Here is a 21,053-nt window from a genome sequence, read left to right on the forward strand (position 1 = left end):
GATGTCTCCTGCCTTGTTTTTCTGGGCTGGATGGATATTATTTATAACTGCCCTTTAAAAGATCTCTATATATACTGTATATATATATTTATGGTTAATGTACAGACATAGAGCATTCTATAATTATTGCTGACTCCTAATTATTTCTTTTTCAGATCGCAGCCTTGCAGGAGGCCTACGATGGCCTGTGTATCAAAAGGGAGACCACTGCAGTGCCTTACTTCATAATGAAGTACACAGAGGACACTGTTCAGATGGCTCCACTGGGGGACTGGGACACGTTCTTCACCGATACTAAGAAGGTACTACTTCAGTTGATTTTGTGTTTTAAAAAAAATGTCTTTGAAAGCAACAGAGGAAAAATATTTTCTGTGAGATTAGTTTGATAGAGTCCAATAAAATGCATGGAGGGAAGTTTTTTTTGTCCAACTTTTCAAATACACAAAGTACTGTGCAGTACTTTTTGTGGCTCATCTCTAGCCATCAGATTAGATTCTATTGTATCACACAAACACACGCGCGCACACACACTCTCACACTTTAGTAATGTAAACATGCCTTGTTTGGTTTTTCTAGGTTACTGTGGGTGTCTATGATCCGTGTACTCTGTCTCAACATCCGGGCTGGCCTCTGAGAAATCTGCTGGTCCTCTTAGCTAACCGATGGTAAGTGTGTACGTGTGTGTGTCACTCATTGTAGGTTCCTTAAAACACATGTTGTCTTTGTGAGTTTCACTATGAATGTTTTTCAGCTCACACTGACGACTTTATTTAGGCACAAAGCCACACAGCAAAAGAAAGGAAATCTCTGCTTAACTAATTTCCTGACTCTGAAGTGTAGGGAGCCGGTCATAAGTATCGCTTTGATTAAAGATGCAGATCCAAAGTTGACGCCGTTGCTTGGATAGCTTTGTATCATTACAAAAAAAATACACATTTAGAGTGAAAAATAACCGTTTGGCTGTTGCTTAGCCACAGTGGTGTTGCACAAGTTTAGCGAGGATGAGTTAACTTGATGAATCGTTCCTAGATGGCAACGCTGCCTTGCACAACATGACTGCTGCTGTTAAGATTGCGCCACTTGTCAACAAAGCTGTAAATGTTCCTGATAAATAAGGTCCATTTTTCTCAATATCTTACATGTTGCAAACGTCATGGTGTTAAAGTAAAAGTCAGACATTCTGCACAATTTATTTTGTGATCTAGTCATCCTTGTCTGGAGTTATTTTAGTATAAGAGGACTTCATTGCTGGCTGCCAAGAATATTTCATCCACCTAAAGATTTCCAGTATTATCCCAAATTCCTCAAAAAGGGACATTTTCCCAGAACATTACAGCACAGACGTGTCGTGTGCATGTATGTGAGTTATCAGGGCACTGTGCTTGTGATTGTGTCACCTCTTCAAAATGGATGGGTGTTATTATTTATGAATAGGACGATGCAGTCGCTCAATCTAAGTGAACTACAATGGATGGTTTGTTAACCCATGCCAGACCCATCTATGACACATACAGTGGCTGCTGTCTGTGGACAACATGGGCTTTGCAATGCAACGTATTTGGGGCGTCTTGAAACTCCTGAAACGTGTAAGCAAAGTTTTAGCTAGCCACTGAATGCTCTATTTCTCACCTATTGTATATTTTCAATGATAATATTTGATGATACTTTAGGTGGCCATTGATGTAATAAGTTTGAAAGTTTCTGTCCAAGCCACCACGTAACTGGTTTGAAAAGCAGGACTCGGCTCTGTTCCTCCGTGGAAGGAGCAGTCTGGTAGCAGGGAAATGGGAGGGAATTATATAAAACTCAGTATTAAATGTTAGTAAGTGAAGAAGAACACACATGAGACTTCTTGTTTTGTGAATAAGAATAACCGATTTCACAGCATTATAATGTTACAGCGAGGGCAACCCCCTCTCGGTCGACTAATCTGTCGTTTTGGTCTTATTTGACTAAGATTTCTTTCGTTCTTCATGCTGAACTATTTATTTCCAAGAAACTTATGAGCACATCTCTGGTAAACACAAGATTCAAAGTGGTGCTTTTGTGTGATTCTTTGCAGATCTGTCGATTAAATCAGCTAATCGATAAGATACAGCAGATACAGCTCATAAGTGTTTACTGGCTCAAGTTGTTGCAGAAATGTTGGCGGTATGTGGAAGCTCGTATGAGCTTTGCAGAGAGATATTTTACTGGAATATTTACAGAGGAAATATTTCCGCACACCAGTGGGGAATTGATGCAAGTCGTTGGATTAAATGTGTAGTAATAAATCTGAGAATCAAGGTCTGAGCCCATTCAAATATTTACACAAAGTTAAAAACATACTCTGCAGGTGTCACTCAGACATTTTAATCCCATGTCGGCTCGTAACTTTGCAATCAAGAGTTTGTCTTGTGCAACGTTGTCACAATCGTACACTGTAGCTTTAAGCTTACATGTGGGAAACCACTTGAAAAGACTGAGGCAATATTAGGAAAGTATAAAAGAAACGATACTGTTATATCCAATGATGGAAGAACTTGGCTATCGACAATACCTATAAATAGTTTCTGACCGTAACAAACTTAGCCTCCTACTTACAGATATCATTTATTCTTAGAGAGTTTATTGCAATCCACATGTCATGTTACCATTGTAGCCAGTTCCTTGTCTTGTTGCAGATTAGGGGATGTTTCCCTCGAATACATAACCATAAAGTCTTTATTTCAGCTCCTGTGTCCAGTCTGACCATACCAGAGTTTTTGCATGTTCTTACCATTTATGACAAATCACTAATAATAACTAATAGTATTAACTATTAGTGCAGATCATTTACAAAGCATGCTGCAGAGCTTTATAGTTATTAAGCATGTGTTTTCCTAATTTTCCTACATTCCAGTTAGACATTGTTTATTTCCATCAGGTTTATTAGTAGACCATAACATCTTAAAGAAGTGTTTTATGTGCTTTACGGAGTGATAAAACAATTGAAAAGTTTAAACATTCACACTGACAGACAACACATATAAATATGCACACCACAGACAAGGGGAGGAACAGTGAAGTACCAGCTTAAATAAACACATTTGTCTTTAATGTATTCATTGAAAAGTAGATAGATGGTGCAGGTGGCTGTGCTATACTTTTTTTACAGCATAAAAACTGAATGTTCTATTGCCAGATTTTGAATTGATTGGTTGTTCTGCAAAGTCATAGTTGTACGTTAATGAAGCGTGAAGTGCAGATTGATTTATTACAGAACAGTAACACGATTCTGACGAAGATAACACCAGACACGATGATGGATTACTGATGTTAAACAAGGACAAACCACTACCAATCTTTTCAGAATGACCATAATAATGTCTGAAAATGAATAAAAACATTGTTACATGACATTATTGTATCGCATCATTATCCGAACGTCAGCTGCGTTTTTGTGCTGCACGTTTCACTGCTGCAGTTACAGTTCAGTTTGGAGGTATTCACCTCTTGAGTTCAGGTCTACAATCAGTCTTTTTTTTGCCACACTCTTCCCCAGAGAGCGTAGCTTTTCCTGGCACTTGTCTTGCTATTTCAGGAAATTTTTTTATTGCATAATTATTAAAACAAGGAACTCCCCTCGGGGCCTTTTTAGCAACATTATCCTGTGATACCAGTGGCTTATCAGCAGCAAATACCTTAAGACAGTTTAGCCCTCATGCTCTGTAGTCAGAGGCAGTTTTTATCCAACACAAACCTCATCAATCTTGTGCTTGATTAGACTTTGAGTGTTAAACACAAACTGTTGATGCTGGCTGATACGGGTGAAGATAGAATTACAATGTAGCCGCGATGTCTCGCTTATTCAGTTGTTTCACTGGACTTTGGTTGTGTAATGATGTGACTGTGGTCATTTAGTACCATATTAGGGAAATGTGCTGATCATATTGTTGTGAGTGCTCATTTATGTGTGTGTTGTTTCTTGTATTAGAGAAGGAGAGAAAGTATGTTAAATTGTATTTGAGATATTAAAATTGAGATTTTAACAGTCGTATTTTTTTATAGCATGTAATCTGTGCATGACATGTGTGTTATTTTCATTGTTTGACTTGTGCATCTCCTTTTCTTTGTGTGTGTGTGTCAGGGGCTCTAAGCTGGACACGGTGGAGGTGCTGTGTTTCAGGGACAGAACTCTGCAGGGAAGCCGCTCCATTCAACACAGCGTCATCTTCCAGATAAAACTACCTGAGCTTCCCCTCAACTCAGGTCATTGCCTTTCCTTTATGTGTTTCTGTGTGTGGTTGTATCTGTGTACGTACGTGACATGTATGTGTGTTGGTATGCCCATGTGTGTCTGTATATTGTGACTGAACCATCAGTCTTTTGCTCTCTTTCCACCGAGACTTTCTGCCTCCTTTTCAAGCCACACTAATCTCACACAGCTCCTCCATTATTCCTTTATCTGCTGAATAAGGGATGAAAGTCATTTAAATGGTAATAGCAGGACGGGACACGGGGTGAAGGTTTTTGTTGAGTTCAGGCGGGGTGTCTCTTTGTTTACCTCAGTCTACCTCTTCAGCACTTCGTGGCTTTTAATTATGTCCCAGAGGATGTATTCATGCAATAAAAATTGATTCTGCTATTCTGTTTAGTTTTGCATGGACAAATTTGGTATTGTTTTGAAATGGATTAATCAACTTTTCAGATACGCCAGGCTCAGTTCTTGCCACAACACACAAAAAGTGTTTTACTCTTCAGCAAGGTGAAATAAACTTCATGATAATTGACATTCACATACTGTATCTCAGCCCAGAATCAATATCAAACTGTGTTTAACCCACACAGTTTATTTCAATTGTCCACGTCCAGACAACCTTCACTGTTTTTTTTGCTCTGCAATACTCAGCGGCATTTGTGCATCTAGCAGCCAAAGCTGAGGAATAAGGAATAAAAAATGTGAAGCAGCGTCCAATGTAGCATCAGAACTGTTTGAGAAAGAGAGGGCTGAGTGGACAAGAAAAAAAGTTTTACTTTTCATGGTGTTAATTTGAGCAAATACATTTTAATACTTTGAGCGCAGCTCTACACTAAAATACAGCAGTTGACTGACTAACACTGTGCTCCTCTCTGAATCACCGGTTCTGGCCACAACAATCTGTAAAATCTCTTTTTCTTTTAATTTTTTCATCTTCATCTGATCATTCCAATACACAAATATTTTCACAACAACATGGCCATCTGGTAAGAAGCTAAGTGGTGAGTGAGAGTGGTGTGAAAATGGTTGATGGTTCATGTACGTATCATAACAACTGCTTGGATATCTGCCGTCCCAAGTCTTTCGGTTTCCCTTTTTGTATGAATAATACAGACTACTGTTACTTGTTGGTATGGAGAGAGTCATTTTCTCTCACGCAGGTGCAGAACATATGTGGTAGTCGGACGTTTTTGGTCAAGACACAGGCGACGTGAGGTGACGCAACAGGCGGCCTTTGTCGCTGCTAGTTCTTTGATTTATTGCAGTTAATCTAATCTGAATTGAAATGAATCAAGTCATTTTAAGGGCATGATTTCTATTAATAAGACGTTTGATGGAATCAGGAATTCATGTGTACAAATTAAAAAAACTATTGATCAGTATCTTTAGTTAATACATCTGGGAAGATGAAGTATTAAAGAGAGAGGGAGAGTGGGCAATGGTTGGTGGTCTTTTTGTGTTTATGTCATAGCACCAGTCAGTGTATGTTTAAATAAGATAAAGAAAAACTCATTTTTCTCATCCATTTTCTACTGTTTGACATACTGTCAACACTTTTCACTTCTCGAGAAAGTAGCTACAATGAAAACTGTTGAAAATGAGGTCTGTGTATGATCCAGAATAACTAGGACATTGTCCCTGAAAAGACACATAGCTGTCACATTTTCTAAATGTGTGTTCAATGCTGTTGATATTGTGGAATTCCATTTACCTCCATTGTGTTGGGAATGGAGGCAGAAATGTCAGAGGTGGACATAGCAAAACTTGAGCAGATAAAATAAAATGCTTTGCTATGCTATGCTTATTTTACACTCTAAATGTTTTTTTTTTCCACAGCCTGTCCTAAGAGTGTAGGTTGGGAGAAGAACCCTAAGGGTGCCATGGGACCCAGGATGGTCAACCTCAGCGAATGCATGGACCCTAAAAGGTAAGAAACACAACGCAGATGTGTTTAGGTGTAAGGGTGTAACTGGTCTACAGCCCAAAACGCATTTCAACAATTAATAAATATAAAAAAGGAAATTATTAAACTGTATTGGACAAAGTAGATAATCTACGGTAAAGTCTTAACCTTTTGTGCTTAATGTTAACGGGCTGGTTTGGGATCTCTTACAGATGTTCCACTATACCTCCATAGTGGAGACTAATGTAATTTATCTTACTGCACTCCTCTATACTGTGTCAACTGTTGCTGTAAAACAAATTGTTACCCTAAGTTTAGCACTTTGTGAACAACCTCCATCGACTGTCTGCAGACTTGCAGAGTCATCAGTGGACCTGAACCTGAAGCTAATGAGATGGAGGCTGGTTCCCTCCCTGGACCTGGACAAGGTGGTCTCCACAAAGTGTCTCTTACTGGGAGCTGGGACGCTGGGCTGCAATGTAGCCAGGACTCTCATGGTAAGGGTGGAAGGATTTGACACTGTGTTTTTAGGGCTTAGCAAATAGTGTCAAATTGTACATGACCAAAAAGGTTTTAGGAGTGTAATATAAATCATTTCCTTTAAATCTCTGTTCCTGTTTTGTTTCTGCTGTAGCACCAGACTTGTGACAGCAATGTGCCCCCACACTCATCAGAATTTATGATGTGTCACAAATGAAGCGCCATATATTGTTACAGAAGATTAGTGGGAAAAAAAGGATATTAACACTGGAGAAATATTCTGTTCTCCACAATGCTCGTCCAGTGTCTCCTGTCAGTGAACTAGCTCAACATGACACAACTTTCTATTTAAATGGATAGCTACCTCTGAGTGACACATTCTATAAAACTGAACATACAAAGTGTCCTGATTTAGGTGAGAGCTCAACTTGTTGGTGCAAACCTAAAGATAAGATCAAAACTGTACTCCCTAAAACATCTATAGATTTAGTTCAATCAACTGTTGCTATATGGACATCTTAGGGGACAGACTCCACTATCAAAAATATAAATGTTAAGACAATGAAAACGTGTTGCTTTCCAACTGCTGCAGTCTGTGACGTTAAAGAAAAGAATATCTCAACAGATATCTTAATGTTATTCTGGTTAAATTGTCATATTATTGCACTTATGGGTACCTCTGACATTCACAGAGAGCAATCGGTAACTGCTAAGTCAGGGTTTTGATGAACTATTTAATGTCTTGGCAAATAAAAGCTGATTATCAGTGAACCGCCACCAACTGTCGACAGAGTAATAAACATGTTGCACAGGCTCTGCAAAACATGTAGCCGATCAACTTCATTGATTGTCTGTTCTGAGGATGTAAGCAGCACCTTTCCAGCACAGACAGAAAGCCTCCAACCACATTGATCTGCAGTCCAACCACTAATGATTTATTACAACCCGTCTTCTCCCTGCCCAACTTTCACTGGCTGAACTAGGAACAAAAATGAACCATGAAATTTTCTTTATAATGTAAATTAATTTGCCTCAGATTCTCAAAGATTGGAATTTATTTCCATCTACAGAGCAGAAACACAAAAGTGTGTCTCCTCTAGTGTTTGTTATAATGCAATGCTCTCCAACAACCTTGATTTCTGTGATAACCCTAAATTATTAACTTGCCAACACACTTTGTTTTCTCATGGCATGAATATTTGTTTGGCTTCATAACCACATAATTCAGGATCCCATAAGTTTATCCAATAACACTAGGAATAACATAATGCTGATTCACATAAGAACCTACTTTCATTCTCTGTGTTTACTGTAAGTCTGTTCCCCCAGCATCAAGTGAATGTTCAGTGACCAGATCCAAAAGGCTGGTACCCTGTAGGGGTTCCAAATATTTTTCATATACCACAACCTGCTAGTTATTTTCTTTTTCAAAAACTACTTCAGTCGTTCAGCTTCACTGTAGTTTGTTTAAATCTCACCATGACTGCTTCACACCATCTTTAGACGTGGACAAACATCCATTTTATGTGGCTAAGCTAGTATAATGCAAAACTAGGGCTGCACAATTAATAAAAAATGCATCAAAATCACAATATGGCCTACTCCAATTTTCAAATCACAGCATTTGTTAAAATCACCATATTTATTAAAGGCGAAATATGTGTCAAAATACCATTGTAAATTGCAGAGCTTCATAGTAATTAAGCATGTGTTTTCATTAGGGCTGCACAATTACTAGTAAATTTTATCAAAATCGCAATATGGCCCACTGCAATTTTCATATTACAGGAGGCGCAATATTTGTTAAAGGTGAAATGTGTCAAAATACCATTTTAAATTAAATAATGTGCTGCAGAGATGTCCTGACACACATCATATTCTACAGACTCAAGAAAATGTCTTTGTTTGGTTCAGATCCCCGCAAAAATCATACCATAATCATTTTGATATGCTTTATAATGAAAATGAAAATAATAGCGTAAAGAGTATCATTCCCTCTAATATCGCTAATCATATCGCAATTGCTATATCAGTCAAAATAATGGCAATTAGAGATTTTTTTCAAAATTGTTCAGCCCTATGCAAAAGCTAGAATACAATGTTTTGTCCTTTTGAAATAAATCGAACTTTGACTACATCCGAGCGCTGTCAGTGTATTGCTGTCTGCAGTTATAATGTTCTTTTTGATGCACGTCTATGCTTCTTTTTGTGCTCGTCATTCACTGTTCTGAGGGCATTTTAAACAGTTAGTTAGTGCAGACATGAATATAAGATAATTGATAGTGTGGGTAGATGTGTTAGCTGAGAGTGATATTAATGAGAAACAGCCAGAATAAGTTAATGTTGTGCTATTTGCACACTGATGCGTCCATTATTTCTAAATGAAAGTGAATATTAATGTTGAAATACACACCGGATACACAACCTCCCACTCGTTGTCACGGACGCTGTTTACAAAGTGCTGCTCAGGACAATGTTCTTGTTAATGAATTGAAGTTAAGTATTTCAAAACAATGTGATTAAAAAAAATCTGAATAATGTTTTGTCCTTTGTTCTCCAGGGATGGGGAGTGAGACACATCACGTTTGTGGACAATGCGAAGATCTCCTACTCCAATCCAGTCCGGCAGCCGCTCTATGAGTTTGAAGACTGTCTCGGAGGAGGGAAGTTCAAAGCTATGGCCGCTGTTGATCGACTCACCAAAATCTTTCCTGGTGTGGTGAGTACTTAAAGTCACACAGTAATGCCCAAACTGTGGAATATGATCTCGCTTCGTATGTGAGGATCTCTCTGGAAATCTGAGATGGTATCATCCAGGAATCTGTCCTCTGTTTTAAATTTTTATTCCTAAAGTTGACAAGTGGTTCTGTCGATTTTTTTTTTACCTTTGTACAGCAGATTCCACTGCTGTACAACTGCATTGACATTATAATCTGAATTTTGTTTATGCACATAATCATATTCCAGCATAATCATATTCCTGTTTGATTGGTAATGTCTGAGATATGATGGCCAAACCATGCAGAAAATGAAGAGCTGTGTTACTTGCATATTAATGCTGGCGGTTTCATTACTTTGTTAATTAATGAGTGGATTCTCTGGGGGTGAGATTTCGTTCTATCACTAAATGAAACAGCAGCCAAACACTCACAGCAGGGCTCTGTTTTGGAGCGAAATCTCTTATTAAGCTACTTGGAAAAACACAGACCGAATGCATATTTATGATGTGAATCATGTCCGCTTCTTTGTGCTGATGCATGCTTAGTTCTGCAAGAAGATGTAGGCAGTTCATAGGACGATGATTCACTTTCGTTTGGCCTGCCCTCAAATGTCATATAATGCTGGGATTCATGGGGTCATGAAACCTGTTTACTAAGTTGTTTCCTATTTGTGTAAAGTTGCATTCTTTTGTATGTGGATAGCAGTTATTACGTCCTCTAGCTCAGTGGTTCCAAACCTTTTTGCGACCCCTTAAATTGAGCAGTTCATGTACGCAATTACAATTTTTAGGTACTCGCACTACATTTTCTGATTCTTTACACTTCTACTCTACTACATTTAAATATTGTTCTCTTATTCTACATTTAATTAACAGCTGTATTTACTCATAACTTTTAAAATTAAGATTTTACATTCGGCACATTTAATCAGTTTATAGACTATGCTGCATTATTATCGATTAAACCACCCAAATAAAGCAGTTCAAATTGGCTCCACCTTGGCCTACTACAACATTAAAATATTGCTTACATATTAAAGCTTGAGTAGGCAGTTTTTTTTTGCATCATTGGGCAAAAATCCCATAATAATCTTTCGGCATATTGTAATTCAAGTGTTCTGAGAGAAAACTAGACTTCTGCACCTCCTCATGGCTCTGTTTTCAGGCTTTAAAAAATCTAGCCCGTGACGGGAGACTTTGGCCAATCACAGGTCATTTCAGAGAGAGAGCGTTCCTATTGGCTATTCTAGAAATACAGATGCGTGTGCACGTCCCTTCATGGTGAAAACATGATTCAACAGCAGAACATCCTGCAGGAAAAGTTTCTGTTGCAGCATTAGCAACAGCTGCCTAGACTGCAGAGCAACCCAAATAAGGAAGTCAGACTTATCAAAAAGAGAGTGACAATATCAGCAAAGCGTTTCAGAGATGGAGAGAAAATGTTTTCTCTCCAACTATCTGATAGTTTAGCCTTCAGCGTGAGCTCCCCATGACAGCTATGGTTAGTAGAAGGCTAAACTATTAGCAATATTTGTTCTCCATCTCTGAAACGCTTCGCCGATATTGTAGCTCGCTAAAGCTTCGAATCACAGTATGTCATCTCAAAGGGCTGTACAGGCCCACAAGTCTCCAACGAAAACAGGACGGTAATTGTCATAGAATTGCCGCTATGTAAGGGCATCAGGATCACAATCCTAATCCCAATCGGGATGATGTTTGAAATGAATGACTAGTACTCGTAACGCTACTGTATGAAGCGCCTGCACATGTTCGGCGTGCTCGTCTGGTGGGAGGGGCTTAGGGCAGAGAGGGGATAGGGGAGAGCTGCAGGCTGTATTTCCAAATTGTGGCGTTTTTGTTTTTTTGCCATTTTCCACTTGAGTTACATTATGCTGAAAAGTTATTGTGGAATTTTTGCCCAATAATGCCAAAAATAAACTGCCTAACTCAGCTTTAATGCATCAATGATAATGATTTAATAATATAACATTGGCAGGGACATTTCGGCAGAATGAAAGACTTTTTTTTCTTTTGATACTTGAAGTGCATTTTGTTGACTAATACTTCTGTACTTTTACTTGAGTACATTTTAAAATGTAGACATTTCATCTGTCATAGAGTGTTTCTAACGGAGGATATTGCTAATTTACTAAATGATCTGAGTACTTCTTCCCCTGCTGTGATACCAGGAGGTGGTTGCTAACCGTGCAGTCAGCAGTAATACAGATTTTTTGATCTTGTGAATCTTTTGAAGCGTAACTTTGAAGTCTTATGAACCTATGATTTTTTTAATTTTTTTTTTAAGATTACAGATATTCATTTTTAAATGCATATCGAGAGTCCTGTATCAGGAAAGTAAAGCACAGTCTCTTTAATTAAATGTTTTTTACCCTCTGGGCTTCGAGGCGACTTGTGAGTTTTGACTAAACTAAGACTCACTCACTGTCTGACTGGTGAGCTGTAATCTCATTTGTCCTGAACTTGGTATTATTGACCTCGCAGAGCTTGCAATCACGACTCGGTAATAGCTTGTTCCTGAAACGCGACACAATGGGCCGAGATTATAGTGTCACAGACGAGAGGACCTGTGATGTTTCCTTCAATCAAACACATACACTCAAACACAGAAATAATTGGCATCCCATCATGTCCTCAGCGTTATATCCCAGTCTCTCTGTATGCCCCCTGTCATTTTCTGCTTCTCCGTTATTCTTCTGGGAATGAAATAGAAAGTTGAACAAAGGCTTAACACTTGATTGATGGCCCCTGTGCTGTCTTAACGTCTGGTGTCTGTCTAGACACTTTGTTTGTCAACCCCGTATACTAGCTGCATCCATACCTGACCGACCTCCTATTTTTATCAGTGTGTGGGTGTGTGCCTGCTTCTCTGTCTTCCCTGCATGTTTTCCTGCAAACAATGGGGCACCAGGTGCCAAGAGTGAAAGACAGAAAGAAACATGAACACAGAGAGCAAAGAGCACAGAAATGCTTCAGTTGGCGCGAGAAGAGTCGGTTCACGCAAGGTCACAATGTTGAAAAGGTCACAAGCAGATATCATATTTTGTCTGTGGACAAATACAGTCACCTGACATTTACACCAACTTCTTTTTTTTCTCTTTAAATTTTGTCAACAGTGAAGTCAGAGCTGGTTGAAGACGTCAACAGTGGCATCGTTGGGTTGTCATGAAATGCTGTTTATCTTTTTAGGAAAGGTTTTTTCCACAATCTCTTGTCTTTCTTGTCTGCGAGTGTTTGCTGTGGAAATCGGAATTACCATCTCTGCAGCCTGAAATCACCTCCTCAATGCTTAGCAACACTTGCGTCAAAGTGAAATGTAAATTCAAGACTTGGTTAACAGCTCCCACTCTTGAAGCGTGGAGAGCGCTGGAAGTAGATCTGGTGATTTGGTAAAAGTGGCATTTCTTCTTGTTAAGATCTCGCACCTCGTCGTTGCCCTTTTCTGTCCTTCTCTTGACTATGAAATTACTCCTGACATTTCCATTTGCCTCGCTGTGAAGCCTGCAATCCCCGGAGATAGTCACAGTAATACAAGTTCCGGTAATGGACAATGAAGACTTTTTGTGGAATCGGGAATGATGATTCAAAGTTTCTTTTTAATACTCTACCAACAACTTGTGCAGGAGCGTCAGATACACACTGGCCTCAGGTCAGCTGTGGCGATGATGTGATGACACATTCCACAGAGGGACTGTTTTTGTGATCATGCCCTTACTTATCTGTCTAGAGTAGTACGTCACTCAGCAGAAAGCACAACAAAAAAGTTAAGTTTTGTTAAGTTTTTTTGCTTCTGGCTTCTCATACTGTACAGCAGCTCATCAGATCTTGATGTTTGAGAAATGTATTAGAATAAGTTTTCCATTTTCAAGCTTTTTCTGCAGTGTGTAAATATGTTATGATAACTCTGAAACACGTCTCATTGCATCTTATATACTGTTATACATTTTACTTGAAGGCTTGATTTAGACAGTGTTGCATTAGGGGTTTCTTGCATATACCCATATGGCATCTGCAAATAAGCAGCAGCAGCTGATGTGCACCATCTAGAGGCAAGGAAAATAAAAGCTCTTTGACGCTTAATGACTTTAAATAATAATAATAAAAATAATAATAATAAATGTATTTATATAGCACCTGTTACGCCCCACTCTTGGGCAGCCCTATTGGGGCGAACAACACTGCAACACTGACCCAGCCCAACCGCAAAAGACACCTTTTTAAAATTCTCAAAATCCATAGGACTTATTAGCAAAGACATATAAAAAAAAAGACAATATAAAGTCATCAACTGAGAGGCAGCAGAACCAGCAGGACAGAATACACATACAGCCATAACAGCACCTTTTAAAACTACTGTTACAAAGTGCTTCACAAACAAAGACAAATAAAAGAAAGCAGGAGCAATCATATACAAGATCACAGTCACTTGTGTCACCTACAGGTGATGAGGTGTAGGGTTTTTATTCTTCAATAAAAGTGACCTCCCAACATTGTTCATTTGAAATTGTCCAGTCAAGTTGAAATGTATGTATGATGCACATCATAATCAAGATTCCCTAATGACATTTTTATGTTTGCAGATGTACAGATATTGCAAAATTCAAACCAAAAAGAAAACAACTTTGTCCCTAGAAAAGAAAGTTGAAAACACAAAAGAAATGTGTAGCAGCAATGCTTATTACTGTATGTATGGGATCGGTTTGTCAGCAGTGTCGCTTTGTCTCTGTCTCCTCCTGCAGAATGCCGAGGGTTACAATATGAGCATCCCCATGCCCGGGCACCCGGTCAATTTCTCTGAGGCCACTCTTTCACAGGCCCAGAGGGATGTCGAGCAGCTGGAGAAGCTCATCTCAGAGCACGATGTGGTCTTCTTACTAATGGATACGAGGGAGAGCCGCTGGCTGCCCACGGTGATCGCTGGCAGCAAGAGGAAGGTAGGAAGAACAAATGACAACGTGTAATGTGAAAGTAAAGTATGCTCTTGCACTGATGAATGCACAGAGAGTTACAGTATCACTCAACTCTGCACATCTGTGGAGCTTTTTAGCCTCTTTTAGCACATTGTCATGGTTTGCGGATTTGGTTTGCACCACTTTTCTAGCTGATTTCAGCAAAAAGCTCTGTTAAACCTACGGTCCAGCGCTTTGATAGACAAAGTTAGCAACTAGCTGGTGAACAATGTGGAGCATATAGCACCTGAAGACCGAAGAATATTCAATTTACACTCACCAAGTGGCCAGAAACATGATGTCAAATGAATGTTATGTTGTTTACTGGATGTTTAAATGGGTAATTGTACCACTAGACAATACCACTTTATAACGAAGTTCTTCTGAAGTGGTAAAGAAAAGTCATTAAAGAACCCATATTGTAGAAGGTGAGATTTCCTTTCTTTTTTTATTATAAAGCAGATCTAGGTGCTGTATAAATACTTTGAAAGTATCAAAAAGCTCAATCATGGAGAAATGCACACAGCCTATATTCAGAAACGGTGCCTTTTCAACGAGCTGTCAGGACTTCCGTAAGGTGGTGATGTCACAATTATGGTAGAAGTGCCGCTAAACTCTACGTAGTTGACACACAAAGTGAGTCCCCGGCTGCAGTGAAAGCTTTGAAGACGCCGACAGCGCAGATGCGAAAGACCTGAAAACGCTGACCAATCAGAGCAGACTGGGAGACAGGCGCAGGCTTAAAGAGACAGGCGCTAAAACGGAGCATTTCAGACAGAGGGTGAATACAGATATATTCAGACTAGCGATGTGGTAATAATTAACCTTTTAACCGTTAACCGACATTAAGCATTTTAACCGATTAACGTTATCGGATAAAAACGGTTAAAAAGAAATATTTATAATTAACCAAAAAGCTGAGCGGCTCAGAGGAGCAGCTCATCTCTTTAAGGAGAAAAGCTGGTCCACCTTAACAGCCCACCTTAAGAGGCCGAGCCGGAGTTGCAGGATACAGGAAGTCGGCTCCGGTCTCTCCATGGATGTCTCTCCAACTCGCTTGAGCGGAGTGGAGAGGAGTTGTAGTTTCGTAGCATTTATTCACTGACAAATAAACTGTACACACACTGCTACACCTACATTCACAGCTAGAACGCCACCAACAACCTCACACTCACCGCCAACACACACAGTTAACTGTTAATAATCGGTTAACAAGGGTCAGTTATCGGTTAAGAACATTTTTAAACATTTGTAAACATGTTCAAGTAGAAACCCAGAATACAAGTATGAACCTGAAAATTAGCATGATATGTCCCCTTTAATTGATGCAACTGATGTTGCATTGTGATCACAAATATACACATAAGGAACATGTTTTATGTATATTATTTTAATGATAGTTTCCACCAAAAGGAATGGAGACTTTCCACAGATCTGTTTGTTCTAAGGATCCAATGGACCCTGCAGAGTCAGCACTGTGGCAGGAGACATCTATGACTTTGTACCATTGTTCTTGTTTTACTTACTTTAAGCTGGAACTTTAAATTTGGAAACCGTTTCACTTATCTTCCAGGAAATTGAAAGAGCTCGATAACGTCGGCCAAATTTTCTGTTTACCATTTGGAATTCTATTAGTTGCCCAGCAACGTCAGATTGTTGAACATTGTGCCATTTAATTTATAATGCCTCCGGTGGTGCCACTGATGCAACTCCTATATTGTTGTATGCAGTTGAGTGTTTTTGGACTGCTGATTAGGTTTTCTTCATGGCCGGCTCAGCTGAGAGGTTATTTGGCCATTTGCGCTGTGCGGGGCTGTTTCAGACTTCACCGCAAATTGGCTTCGCAATTTATTTCCATTGCTTCTCCGAAAGTCTAGACGCTTTCAACATGGTAAAGAGCCTATTAATGTTTTGTGTCATTGCCTTTTGAAATGACTCGCCACATTGCAACCTTATTCTTTGTGTAAAACAAGCCATTTAGTTAATTTGATTTGGTTGAAATGTGCCGTGTTTGTGTTTAGGAGGAATGGAAAGCTATTTAATTTCTTTGCCACTGCTTTGTAAAAAAACTTTCGTTTATCATGATTGTCGTCTTTCACTCTCCAGCTTGTGATGAACGCCGCTCTGGGCTTCGACACATTTGTGGTGATGCGCCACGGCCTGAAGAAACCCCCCGTCTGTCAGAGTGTTTCTGCAGGGGCAGACTCCTCCACTTCCTGTTCCTCTGCTTCCTCTGCGTCCTCCACACCAGCCGGCGCTGCGCCCTCTGTCCCAGGATCCTCTCTGTTCTCCAACATCCCAGGGCACAAGCTGGGCTGCTACTTCTGCAATGATGTTGTGGCACCAGGAGATGTGAGGAAAACACAGATCACAAGCGTGCACACAGGCAATAAGTTAAAACATTTAAGAATAAACACGTTCTTTTCAACCAATACTCAACGCAACAGAAAATTAAAACCCAACTCAGCAGTTCCCCTCAGCTCTGTGGAGCTTTTTAGTCTGTATTGGATCCTCATTTTGGGTTTTCAGCACGCAGACATCTCTCTCAGCAACCTTGTTGACAGTCACGGCAGGCAGCTTTGATAAACCAACTGAACGCTACCTGACCAGCACCAAATGGTTTACAGTTTACTAGCTTGTAAACATAGTGGAGCATTTAGCAGCTGAGGAGTCAGATATTTTCTTCAGGAGTTGGTGGAGACCAAAACTGAGCTCAAAGGAGAGTGAATATTGGACTTACATTTTTCAGTTGCCCAGAAACTCCAAATGAATGCTAATGCTGCCCTGTGCCACCACTTTTGCCATATCAACTTTAGAAGATGATAATATGTCACTGTTGTGTTTAAAGCTTGTTCCGTTGCCCCCAATTGATAAAAAAAAACTATCAAAATATTCAGTGATACCACGCCTCCTGGAAAACCTGGAAAGAAGTTGACCAATTTTCCAGTCATGGAAAACACATGGTAGCACATGCAGGTTGGATGACATTATAACTTAAGTGGACGAAACTCCAAATAGAGTAACATTATCCTTCAAATGTAAATATTAGTCACCGCTGGCTGGTAACTGTGTTAGCTTTATATTATTATATATTCTATGATCAATTTGTCATAATTTCTACGCGCTTAAGAAATGATTTCATAGATTAGTTATAGCCATAGACTGCATGTCTTTTAAATCAGACTTCCACAGAGAGGAACATATTAGTGTACGGCGCGATCCCCGTCTGTCATACCAGCTAGATCATCACTGAAAATCTCCTGGAAAAGTCCTGCAAAATGATCTCTAGAAAAGAGTAGGAACCCTGACATTGATGCAGGTTTAAATTGCATGACTTTTGTGATTCTTTTGTAAATCTTCTAGGAATAAAGTTTGAATTTTTATGTTATGTTATGTCAAAAGCAGCAAAAATTGTGGCATTTTAAAATGCTATGTTTAATCGTGATGTGAAAAAGAAAGGGGGGAGATGTCTGACGCAGCCTTCTCTTTTTTCTCGCCACCCACATTCTTCCTGTGTCCATTTTTTTGTACTTGTGACACTCTTTGTTTCTCCCGCTGGTCTTTCGCTCCTTCGTGACCTTTTGATATGAGTGTTTTATGAAAGCAGTTCATCAGCTATTGAAGGCCACAGCCAATTGTTGGAAACTGTGCTATTCAGCTCTGACTTGTCCTGTAAATGCCATATGGCTCCAGCCTGCTGTCACAGGTTATAGTAGTGTTAACATTTGAATTAGAGGCACAGACAGCTCTCACTAAAGCTGAGTTTGTTGAATGAATGAATGAATGAATGAATGAATAGAAAGTTGTAGATAATGTAATGTAACATGTTGTCAAACTTTTTTTGTTTGACTGTAATGCTTATACTTCAGTGTTTGTAGGCGTGGTCGTGGTGTAGCTCTATGGATCTCGGTTAGTTGGTCCATCCCTCCGTGTTTCCATCTGCCGGTTTGTTGATCTAGCCCTTTGATCCAGACAGCGATTAGATGAAGTGTCATGCAATTTAGTACAGACATTAATGGGCCCAATTATGAAAATAGTATGGCATAATTAAAAGGCTACTTAACTAAAAGGACTCCCGTGCGAGTCATTGTGCGACCAAGACATTTAGCCAATAATTGCTCACTCAACCTAAGTCACTTTGGATAACAGCACCATCTTAACCTGTTAGAAATGAAATGCAAAAATGTTCTATCTTCCAAAACATATTTGATTAATGCCAACATAATTGCCCAAATTGCTCATCTTCTTTCCGTTCCTTCTTTCAGAAAAAACTCTCTCAGGATTAGGGGAATAAACCTGATGTTATTGTTGTTCTAATTGTATATTGCCCATTGTTTACTTTATATTATTGTTGTTGTTTTTGTCGTAAAAAAAGTAGGTCTAGTATTATATGATATGATTTTATTGAGAGCTAATATATTGTAAATTGATTATTTATTTTCTGGTATGATTAATCCTGGTTTTAGTATTTAAAACACTGTCTTTTATTAATATTTATAATTTTAAAGATCTACTGGTTTTAGTATTTGAAACCACTGTCTTTTATTGCTTTTTAGTATTTTAAAGAACTACTGTCTCACACTCAACATCTGAATTTAAGCACGTTCATGCATGAGTGTATGTATGATCCATGTTTTATGCCTGTATGTACATTGTGACTTTGGTATGTTGTGTGGTGCAGTGGCTTGGAGCCCAAGACAAATATCCCTGTGGGACATTAAAGTATATCTTATCTTATCTTATCTTATCTTAAACAGTCAACCAGGGATCGGACTCTGGATCAGCAGTGCACAGTGAGCAGACCAGGCCTGGCCATGATCGCTGGAGCCCTGGCTGTGGAGATGATGGTGTCCATTCTGCAGCACACTGAAGGGTAAGCACAGGCAAATTATTAGGAATTATGTTAGTGGTATTAGTAGTAGTAGTAGAACTGGTCTGGCTATTCATTCATAGTATGGAGTCTTGAGTTGTACTGCGTACTTGATTTGATTCAGCAATTAACAAAGAAGGAAAGGTAAGAAAGGGATAATAGACTTTTTAAAACAAATGAAAGAAGTGCTGCCTTATGTCCAACAGCTCACAAAAGATTTACAAAGATCCAAAATAAAAGTTGAAGGATACACAGAAACATAATTTATCATGCCCTTTTTGGTTGATTGAATAAATGTAAATGTTGCACTTTGATTGAAGTTTCTCCTATTTAACATCAACATCAACGGTTCCGTTGTTAAATTTAATGTTGTGCACAAAATAAACAGTATGAAGTTATCAGGAAAACAGTTAGGGCTGGGCGATGATTCAATATGATAATTTATCGTCTTTCAATGGAATCGTATCGTGAATCATATCGTGATACACAATTGAATCAAGTTCTTAATGAAATAAAAAAAAATACTCAGTACTTTTCATTATTCAACTATTTAATTTACACAGGAGTATACAAAAATACAATTTCATATTGAATATTTGTTTATTGAATTACCGGAAACTATGCTATATCGTGATATATATCTATATCGAGATATGAAATTACCTATATGGCCATATCGCCCAGCCCTAAAAGCAGTGCTGATCGTTTATGGTGAGCCTCTCAGCCTGACTCATCCTGTTGCTGTGAGGATTGACCCTGATGTTCTGTGGTTGACAGCGGCAGATACTCTTGCTTCTGACCTGTTGTTCTCGCCTCTATCTGATAGCAGCTTGAGTTTACCTGTGCAGCCTATCAAGTCCACGTCTCTTGCGCATCTTGCCTCAGGCTCTCCTGTTGCAAACCCAGGATGCACACCATTCACTCAGCACGGTGCTGAAAATGCCAGCTCAAAAGATTTCCTGTCACGCCTTTGTCATCTTGATATTTTCCAACGAAAACACGTCAGAATCCAATAAAAGAACATTTGTAGAGGTCTGCCAGGTCAGACACTCGTCTGCCTTAGTGAGCCGCCCTGATCACCAGTAGGATGACGTCCTCTCATCAGAGCTTTGTACTGGTACCTCCGACCAGGCTTAAAACTAAAGGAGATTGCGCCTTTGAGGTTGTGGCTCCTTACTTTTGCTTTTAGATGGAGCAACACTGCAGCTGGGGTCCTGCTACACTGCAGGTAGTATCCTTAATTTGGCTGTTGCACAGCTCCCCAAATTTACTTGAGCCCCAAAACTCTTGTTCACTGAAGCTTTGATGCAATTTATATCTCTCACATTTATGCCTCAAAAGCTGGAACACTGTGATTCAGTCAGCTCTCAAGTTCACTCGGCAATCTGCGCTCGCTCGATATTTTCGACTCTTAAATGTGCGTATTTCACTGATGGGGATGTTTTCACGCTTATTAAGTGTGCGCAGATGTGTCTTTGTGGAAATGTAATTGTGTGTGCCTGTTTTAGTGAAAGTCGTACTGAAGTGGGTACAGGCCGGGCCTGATAAGACAGCCATTTTCTCTCTGTGTGTTTTTTGAGATGTTATAAGCCGTTACAGAGCTGCTCTGCCTATCCTGGATAAAAAGCTTAGAGAGCAAAGAAGAGAAGGAGTTTTTCTGTACACTCTGTACCTCTATGGTTGTGTAACTCCCTTCTTTACAACAAGATCTCCCTCTCTTGCAGGTGCCCTCTCTGCGTCCTTGTTTTTCACTCCATAGCTGTGTTTATACCTTTCTTTTTAACCCCCTTTCCTCCATCTCTCCATCCTTTTAAAGGCCCTGACGCCAGCGTTCATATGAACAACCACAGGCTTTAGGAAATTGTCACATAAGGATTAATGTTGCAGCAGTTTGA

General features: G+C 39.3%; 1 protein-coding gene across 2 annotated transcripts in view; it reads left to right on the forward strand.

The window, feature by feature from the left end:
- atg7 (ATG7 autophagy related 7 homolog (S. cerevisiae)) overlaps positions 1 to 21,053 on the forward strand; it is a 74,115-nt gene that overhangs the window by 5,370 nt on the left and 47,692 nt on the right. For both annotated transcript variants that reach the window (XM_074643629.1, XM_074643639.1), the window contains exons 7-15: positions 156 to 302; positions 577 to 665; positions 4,109 to 4,230; positions 6,056 to 6,146; positions 6,475 to 6,619; positions 9,163 to 9,321; positions 14,079 to 14,273; positions 16,395 to 16,640; positions 19,046 to 19,161. In XM_074643629.1, the coding sequence (XP_074499730.1) occupies positions 156 to 302; positions 577 to 665; positions 4,109 to 4,230; positions 6,056 to 6,146; positions 6,475 to 6,619; positions 9,163 to 9,321; positions 14,079 to 14,273; positions 16,395 to 16,640; positions 19,046 to 19,161 (1,310 nt within the window). The remainder of the gene's footprint in view (positions 1 to 155; positions 303 to 576; positions 666 to 4,108; positions 4,231 to 6,055; positions 6,147 to 6,474; positions 6,620 to 9,162; positions 9,322 to 14,078; positions 14,274 to 16,394; positions 16,641 to 19,045; positions 19,162 to 21,053) is intronic.

Source organism: Sebastes fasciatus, chromosome 1, assembly GCF_043250625.1.
Source record: "Sebastes fasciatus isolate fSebFas1 chromosome 1, fSebFas1.pri, whole genome shotgun sequence".
NCBI classification, from domain to species: domain Eukaryota; kingdom Metazoa; phylum Chordata; class Actinopteri; order Perciformes; family Sebastidae; genus Sebastes; species Sebastes fasciatus.